Source organism: Myotis brandtii, unplaced genomic scaffold (assembly GCF_000412655.1).
Source record: "Myotis brandtii unplaced genomic scaffold, ASM41265v1 scaffold1270, whole genome shotgun sequence".
In the NCBI taxonomy this organism is placed as follows: Eukaryota; Metazoa; Chordata; class Mammalia; order Chiroptera; family Vespertilionidae; genus Myotis; species Myotis brandtii.
In genome coordinates, this window is record NW_005354465.1 from 1312283 (window position 1) to 1321481 (window position 9199).

At 41.7% G+C, this 9199-nt stretch overlaps 1 protein-coding gene across 2 annotated transcripts in view; it reads left to right on the forward strand.

Annotated features, from left to right (window-relative positions):
• Window positions 1-9199, forward strand: part of DDX58 (DEAD (Asp-Glu-Ala-Asp) box polypeptide 58) — a 22589-nt gene that overhangs the window by 2504 nt on the left and 10886 nt on the right. For both annotated transcript variants that reach the window (XM_014534255.1, XM_005859564.2), the window contains exon 2: window positions 5139-5273. In XM_014534255.1, the coding sequence (XP_014389741.1) occupies window positions 5139-5273 (135 nt within the window). The remainder of the gene's footprint in view (window positions 1-5138; window positions 5274-9199) is intronic.

Consider the following 9199-nt stretch of genomic DNA (forward strand, 5'->3'; position numbering starts at 1 on the left):
CATTGATGTGCTGTGTGCTGGAGGTAAGCGCAGACTTTGGGAAACAGAAGGGAGATGGTACTGGGAGGGAATTGAGGTGAGTGGATCTGGCAATTTCTTTTCACACTCCAAGTGCCTACATGCCTTTCCTGATGTGAGTCAGTTTTTGGAAATTGCGTTAAAGCATTTGGATAACCGCCCTAACCGGTTTGGCTGGATGGATGGAGCATCAGCCTTCGGACTGAAGGGTCCCAGGTTCGATTCCGGTCAAGGGCATGTACCTGAGTTGCGGGCACATCCCCAGTAGGGGGTGTGCAGGAGGCAGCTGATCGATGTTTCTCTCTCATTGATGTTTCCAACTCTATCCCTCTCCCTTCCTCTCTGTAAAAAATCAATAAAATATATATATTTTTAAAAAGCAGTTGGATAACTTTTCTGCTAATTGTCTGCAAAACCAGACCACAGGCTGTGGAGTGAGGAGTGAGAGTATACCACCAACAGTGAACCTCCACTTTCTAGTTGTGCTCAGAGTGAAGTCACAAAATAACATCCTAGTGACCACAGAGTAGCTTCCGCCCCTGAAGACTGTAAGCCCATGCAAGACATTCTTTTAGAATTTCCTGGAATGGGTGAAACACTAACAAACTGGTGTGAATTCCATTCTTTCATATTGATTCAATAAACAAATAACTCATGTGTCAGGCCTTATGCTAGCATTGGAGATATTTTACCCATATTTCTGCATATATAACCTAATAGGAAGCATCATGTTAGGACTAAGGAATTCATAGTGAACGAGATAGAAATGGTCCCTGCCTTGATTGAGATTAGAGTGCATATGTGAAGGCAGGTAACTAAATAAACAATAGATAATAAAGTGTGGCAAGTGCTTTGATGGAAAACCATAGTATGCTGTGGGAGTGCATAGGTAGGATAGTTTTTAATGCATATGTTAGATTTAATTTATAGTTACAATGCAACCACAGTAAAAATAACCAAAAGATAAGTAAAATGTCTTTAAAAATTCTAGTCTGACTGGCATGGCTCAGTGGTTAAGCATTGACCTATGAACCAGGAGGGCATGGTTCGATTCCTGGTCAAGGCACATGCCTGGGTTGCAAGCTCAATCCCCAGTGTGGGGCCTGCAGGAGGCAGCCGATCAATGATTTTCTCTCATCATTGATGTTTCTATCTCTCCCTTTCCCTTCCTCTCTGAAATCAATAAAAAAAAAATTTTTTTTAAAGATAAGTAAAACAAAAAACAAGCTGAAGAACACTATGTATATTATCTTCATTTTGAATGTTAAAGGTACCATAGAGGCTTTATTTCAAGTCCCGCACCAGAGGCAACTTTTTTTGTTTTAATTAAATCGTTATTGTTCAGATTACATTTGTTCCTCTTTTTTTTTCCCCCCATAACTCCCCTCCTCCCAGTTCCCGCCCCACCCTCCGCCCTCACTCCCCACCCACTGTCCTCATCCATAGGTGCACGATTTTTGTCCAGTCTCTTCCCGCATCTCCCATTCCCCTTTCCCCAAGAATAGTCAGTCCATTCCCTTTCTATGTCCCTGATTCATTATAATCACCAGTTCATTCTGTACATCAGATTATTTATTCACTTGATTCTTAGATTCACTTGTTGATAGATGCATGTTTGTTGTTCACAATTTGTATCTTTACCTTTTTCTTCTTCCTCCTCTTAAAGGATACCTTTCAGCATTTCGTATAATACTGGTTTAGTGGTGATGAACTCCTTTAGCTTTTCCTTATCTGTGAAGCTCTTTATCTGACCTTCAATTCTGAATGATAGCTTTGCTGGATAAAGTAATCTTGGTTGTAGGTTCTTGCTATTCATCACTTTGAATATTTCTTGCCACTCCCTTCTGGCCTGCAAAGTTTCTGTTGAGAAATCAGCTGACAGTCGTATGGGTATTCCCTTGTAGGTAATTGAGTCTCTTTCTCTTGCTGCTTTTAAGATTCTCTCTTTGTCTTTTGCTCTTGGCATTTTAATTATGATATGTCTTGGTGTGGTCCTCTTTGGATTCCTTTTGTTTGGGGTTCTCTGCGCTTCTTGGACCTGTAAGTCCATTTCTTTCACCAGGTGGGGGAAGTTTTCTGCCATTATTTCTTCAAATAGGTTTTCAATATCTTGCTGTCTCTCATCTTCTGGCACCCCTATAATTCTGATATTAGTGCGCTTGAAGCTGTCCCAGAGGCTCCTTACACTATCTTCATATTTTCGGATTCTTTTTTCATTTTGCTTTTCCGGTTGGGTGTTTTTTGCTTCTTCGCATTTCAAATCTTTGACTTGATTCTTGCGCTCCTCTGGTCTGCTATTGGGTGTAATTGATGTTTCTATCTCTCCCTTTCCCTTCCTCTCTGAAATCAATAAAAAAAAAATTTTTTTTAAAGATAAGTAAAACAAAAAACAAGCTGAAGAACACTATGTATATTATCTTCATTTTGAATGTTAAAGGTACCATAGAGGCTTTATTTCAAGTCCCGCACCAGAGGCAACTTTTTTTGTTTTAATTAAATCGTTATTGTTCAGATTACATTTGTTCCTCCTTTTTTTCCCCCCCATAACTCCCCTCCTCCCAGTTCCCACCCCTTTGGTTTTTTTCCAATTGACCCCCTTCACCCCACACCGGCCCCTCCTAGGCCTTCATCAGCTACTGTCTGTGTCCATGGGCTATGCATATGTGCATATAAGTTCCTGGTTAATCTCTTTCCCACCCCTGCAGTTCATATACATGGGTCCATAAACTTTTTGCTTTCTCCCCATCTTTTTCTGTTTTCTATTAGATTGATAAAGTTTCTGTATCTCCTATTTTTTCTCTTGGAAGCTCTGGATTCTATGGGTCAACCTTAATTGTGACAAGTATATTCTATCAGTCAGGATTCAGTCAGAGAGTGGAAACACTAATGAGGGCGAATACTGGGGAGCAGACCTTGAGCAATCAGAGTCCCAAAAGCATAAGAGGAACCAAGAGTACAAGTGCTTCTTTGTTCAGAGAATTAACTGTCCCAAATGTCCTCCTTCTTGCAGTGGCCATGCCCACTCTGGCCAATGATCTGTTCCCAGGTGTGACTGACAGACAAGTACCTTCCCGGGTACTTTACTGGGCATGCGTCCGTATATTCTTCTCCCTGTCCAGTCCCTTCCCCCTGCAATCTGTGGGGAACAGATCGGTGGCTCCCTGGGGAATGTAAAGCTTTAGCTTCCTGGTGAAGCTGCCCAAATGACATGCCTGTAATATTTGGCCTTCTTTGCTCCTTTGTTCCTGATATTAATACTAGGTTAATTACAATGGTACCAAAATTAGATATGGTGATAGTTTCACAACTCTTAAAAATCATTGAATTTTATTGTTGCTAAGACAGAGAAGGAAGGCATCCCTTCCTTTCATTCAGCATACCTTTGTTGAGTATCTGTTACCTGCTATGTTCTCTTCTAATCCCTGAGGATATGATGGTTGACCATCCAGACATCTGGCTTACTCCCTTGGGATTTACATTCCATTGGCAATGTGGGGAAAAGTGGAAAATTACCAAATGTCAGGTCATAATGAAGGCAACGGTTTGATTACCACCTCAGACATGGAGTTAGTGTACAAAGTGTGTATGACAACCTGCTGGTTGGTGGGTACTTTCCTGCTACCTGGCCTCACTTTTTTTCTCTTTAGCTCCTCTTGCTTTCTCTTTTCTGCCATATTGCCTACTGTCTTAGCAAGAACCTGGAAAAAGGACCATGAAAATATCTCTGTTTATTTCTAACTTTGCTTGCTGAGTCCACTGTAATTGTTACTGATGCTATGGAGTGGTCCTATCCTCACACTCTTAGTCCTACAGTTAATTCAGACTTTTGAACAAGAGACTATGAAAATGTTGGAAGAAGCCTTTCTTCCATCTAAACCAGAACTACCATGACTTTGCCCTTGTTGTGGGAGACTTTTTCATATATCTTTAAGAAACTTCTTTTCTTTATAATAATCGTTTTGTTTCTCAACTCCCTTGATGTGGCTTTTTCTGTATATCCTTGGTTATAGAACTTCTTTTCAGCTAGACTTCAGGTGATTCTCAGTGATGGTTCTGTAGTTTAGTTGTAATTTTGATGTGGTCGAGGGAGGAGGTGAGCACATTGTTTACCTACTCCGCCATCTTGAGCAGAAGCCAATAAACTCCTTTTCCTTAGAACTGCCTTAGAGTGTGCTCCTAGACTTCATACCAAACTAGGAGAATTTCCAGAAAGGATGGCAGGGTTGGTGAAGAATGAGCAGAGAATTTGCTGCCTTCCTGCTGTGCCTTCTATTGCTGTTTTGTTACAGTTTCCATCTCCACTTCATAAATGTTGACAACCCTGTTCAGGCTTTTCTTTCAGTTATTGTCATAATTAGCTAGTTATTAATAATAATAATATGAAGAGAGCAAAGGGGAGGCCAGACATAATAAGCATGGTCATCTGGGCAGCTTCACCAGGAAACTACAGCTTCAAGCTTCCCAGGGAACCACCTGTCCATACCCTGCAGATCACTGGGGGAAGGAACCCAACAAAGAGGAAGATAAGCACATGTGCAGTGAAGTCTGGGTGTCATAGGGAAGGTCCTTGTTTGCCAGTCTACCCTGGGAAAAAGATAATTGGCTAAGGGGGTGAAGCCACTGCAAGCACATGAAGTCTTGAAGGGTTAATTGGTTAAGCTCCTGGTTATAGTCCCCAAAGAGTTCCTCTCTCTCGTGCTCTTGCTCGCTCTTGAGCTCTCTTGCTGTTTGACCTACACTTGCCCACCATGTGGCCTTAAGCATGCAATGGACTGGAGCTGGGAACACAAGCTCAGCTAGCCAGATGCTGGATTGGACTGTGCTTTAATATGAAGTGGAGACTCTGGGCAGTGGCCTTAATTCTAGCCTGCTGAAGACAAGATTGGACTTTTTCCATGGTGGGAAGGAGGGAAATGGGACATTGGAAATCCAGGGGTTCAATTCCACAGAAATAAAGATCACTCCTCCTCCCTCAAGAGTCTCAGAAAATTCATTTTCTTACAACATCGCAGGAACTCCACTTCCACAGGTTACAGAGGCTGCCACAGAGAGCACCCCACCAATAACACAATGGTTAATGGTTCTACAGTTTGATGAATCACTCTTGCTTCTCTCTGTAGATGCGGTGCAGTATATTCAAGCTGAGAAAAACAACAAGGGTGTGATGGAGGCTGCTACACTTTTTCTCAAGTTCCTATTGGAGCTCCAGGAGGAAGGCTGGTTTCGGGGCTTTTTGGATGCTCTTCACCATGCAGGTTTGTTTATTCTTTTCCCTCACAAATCAAAGTCTATTACTTGACTGTTTCCAAATGCTGTAAAAGTGAAATGCTATTAATCTTGAGGTGTCCACATATAATTAGTCTTTTTTTAAATGTTTTTTATTTATTTTTAGAGAGAGAGGAAGGGAGAAGAGAAGGATAGAGTGATAGAAACATTGATGAACGAGAAACATCATCGATTGACTGCCTTCTGCATGCCCCCTGCTAGGGATTGAGTCCTCAAACCAGGCATGTCCCTTGACCAGGAATCAAACCAGTGACCTTTTGGTCCCTGGGTTGACACTCAACTGCTGAGCCATACCAGCAGGTCTAGTTCATGTCTTTTAATCTGAGGCAATGTGAAGACTATTTTCAGGCAGATAATATAATTGTCTACCTGAAATATCTAAAGGAGTCTACAGAGTATTGTAAGTAATGGTAGAATTTAGCATCTTCATTGGATAGAAGATAGTATACAAAAGTTAGTTGCATTTTCACCCACTGGAAGTAAATAGAAATATCATTTATATTAGTAACAAAAGTTATCATGTATTTAGAAATAAACCCAGCAAAAGGTGGGTAAAGTCTGAATGGAGAACATGATAAAATGTTATTGAAAGATATTAAAGAAGTCCTATTTAAATAGAGATACATACCCATGCGTATGAAGAGGACAACTTGATATCATAAAAATGTCATCTCTCCCTATATTGACCTATATATTCAATACAATTGTAGTAAAAATCTTACATGCTTTTTTATGAGTTTGACAAGCTGATTCTAAAATGTATTTGAAAGAATTATGACCCACGAACAATCAATAACTCTCTAAAGAAGAATTAAATAGTCTGGGGTTTTCCCTTTGAGATATCAAGTTTTATTGTAAAGCTGTAGGCATTGAGACAGTGCGACTCTGTTCCTAGAACCAACCAGCTGACCAATGAAATAGAATAGAGTCTTCAACTAGGCTCATGTATTTATGGAAACCTGTTATATTATAGATCTCTGGGAAAGGAGGATTATTAGGAAAGGAGGGGCTTTTTGATTAATTGCAGTGGGCCATTATAAACAGGATAGTTTAAAGAGGATAAGATTAAAAACCAAAGAAACCTTAACTTTCCTTCCAAGCGGATACAAATAAATTTGTGTTCCTTAATTCATTCCATTCATATATACACACACAATATGAATTCAAAAGAATTAAAGATTTAATTCTAAAAGGTAAAATTTTAACAATTTTATAAGAGAATATAGGATCATATTTTTATGACCTTGGATTATGGCAAGATTTCTGAAACAAGATATTCAAGCATTAACCATAAAAGAAAGATTGAAAAGTTCCATGACATTAATATTAAGAGCATTCGTTTGTCAAAACACACTATAAAGAAAGTGAAAAAAGCAGATTGGGAGAAGATATCCGCAAAATACATTATGACCAAGGAATTAATATATAGAATGTTTTTTAAAAGGCTTTAAAATCAATTAGGAAAAGAAAGAAAACTTCAGCCCTGGCCAGTGTGGCTCAGTTGGTTGTAATGTCCTATGCACTGAAGGGTCGCAGATTCAATTCCTGGTCAGGGCACAAACCCACGGTTTTATCCCCAGTTGGGGTGTGTATGGGAGGCAACCAGTCAATGTTTCTGTCTCACATTGATGTTTCTCTCTTTATCCTCCCTTCCTCTCTCTCTAAAAATAATTATTTATTATAAAAATAATTAATTAATATTTGTTATAAATTAGGAACATAATGAGGTAACATTTTATAACTAGTAGATAGCCAAACTTAATAAGTCCAACAGTGTTAAGGCTTGAAGAGGACATTTAATAACAGGTAATCTTAGCTGTCACCCTACAACCCTGGCCAGTGTGGCTCAGTTGGTTGTGCGTTGTCCCATGCACCAAAAGCTTGCCAGTTTGATTTCTGGTCAAGGCACATGCCTGGGTTGTGGGTTCAGTCCTTGGCGTGCAGGAGGCAGCCAATGGATGTTTCTCACTCTCTGCCTGTCCCTTCCTCTCTCTCTAAAATCAATAAAAACATATTTAATTTAAAAAAATCACCCTACAGAGTGTAACTTGATAAAACTATTTTGAAAAACAGTTTGGCATAGTTCAACTCCCATGTATCCTATTGAACAGTTTTACTCTTAGGTATGTACCCTAACAAAATTCTTACACATATATTCCCAAACTCATACATGAATGTTCATAGTATAATTGTTTGTATTAACAAAAGCAAGCAAGCAAACAAAACTAGAAGCAACCTTGAGAAGAGGAGAATGGATAAATAATTTTTAAAATATTCATATGATGGTTGAATATACTGCAACAAAAAGGTATTGTTACAGAAGACCAAAGAAATACCAAGCTCGCTTCCTAGAGAAAGGGAGGGACCCCGTTTATTAACACTAGTGGACTCCGGGAATAATTTCCAAATCAGAGTGAAGAAACATGCAGAGAGCCTGTCTATATATATCCCGCTGGGGTCTTTGTCTTGCAGATAGGCCCCCTGCCTCCTTCGTGGCCCTGCAGAAAGGCCCCCAGGTATCAGGTCACATCCTGGCACCAGCATAACAACCCTCCCCCACCCAGGGCAGTGCATTGTTCACAGTTTTTATGGCCTGACACGCCTTGCTAGACCAGTTTCCTCCTCAGTATGAGCAAAGCTACAGACAACAACATAGGTGAAGCTTAGAAATGTAATATTAAACTGTTTTAAAAATCATAGAAAATTCCATTTAGTAGAATATAATTATAAAGTTCCAAGCAAGCTAAACAAAACATATTGTTTAGAGAATCAAAGATATGTCATGCAACTACTCAAAAAAATTAAGGGATTGATACATCAAATACAGGGTAGGAGTATATTTGCAAGGAGATAGGAGGGTGGGAGAAACAGAGGCACACACCCGCAAATGGAATATTCTAGTTCTTAAGTTGTGAATGGATTTACATGTGTTCATTTTGTTGTTCTGCTATTTATCTACACTAATAAAAGAGGAACATGCAAATTAACCATTACTCTGCTACCCCCACCAGCCAATCAGGAGCAAGTATGCAAATTAACCCAACTAAGATGGCGGCGGCCATGGAGCTGGAGCGAGCAGGAGGCTTGGGTTGCCCCCGGCGATGGAGGAAGCCAAGCTTCCCGCCTGTCCTGGCCAGCCCTGAGCTCTGCTCAAGGATATAAAGTTTCAGCTGTAGAAGATAAATAAATCCCAGATTCCTGCTTCCAGCCCTCCCTGGCCTCTGCTCAAGGAGGCGCTGAAAAAAAAAAAAAAGAAAAAAAGGAGAGGCTGGGAGCTTGGGTCACTGGGGGGCGTGCCCAGCCTGAAAACGGCCATCAGCCCCTCACCCAAGCTGGCCACACCCCCACGGGGTGAGGGTCCCCGTTGGGGGGCGTGCCCAGCCTGCAAACAGCCATCAGCCCCTCCCCCAGGCTGGCCCAGGCCCCCCAGCAGGCCCCCTCCCCCCTGAAGGGGCTGTGGCCAGCCTGCAAACAGCCATCAGCTCCTCACCCAGGCTGGCCAGGCATCCCAGTGGGGCCCCCCATCCTGAAGGGGGTGTGGCCAGCCTGCAAAAAGCCATCAGCCTCTCACCCAGGCTGGCCAGATACCCCAGCAAGACCCCCACCCTGATCCGGGATACCCTTCAGGGCAAACCAGCCAGCCCCCACCCATGCACCAGGTCTCTATCTATATTAATAAAAGGGTAATATGCTAATTAGACTGGGAGACCTGCCAGGAGACCTTCCAGACATTCTTCTGGACAAAGCCATGGTGGTGGGTCAGGTAGAGGCGGTTAGAGGCCAAGAGAGGAGGGCAGTTGTGGGTGATCAGGCCAGGGTGGGATGGCAGTTGTGGTTGATCAGGCCAAGGTGGGATGGCAGTTGTGATTGATCAGGCTGATAGGGGGCGGGGCCG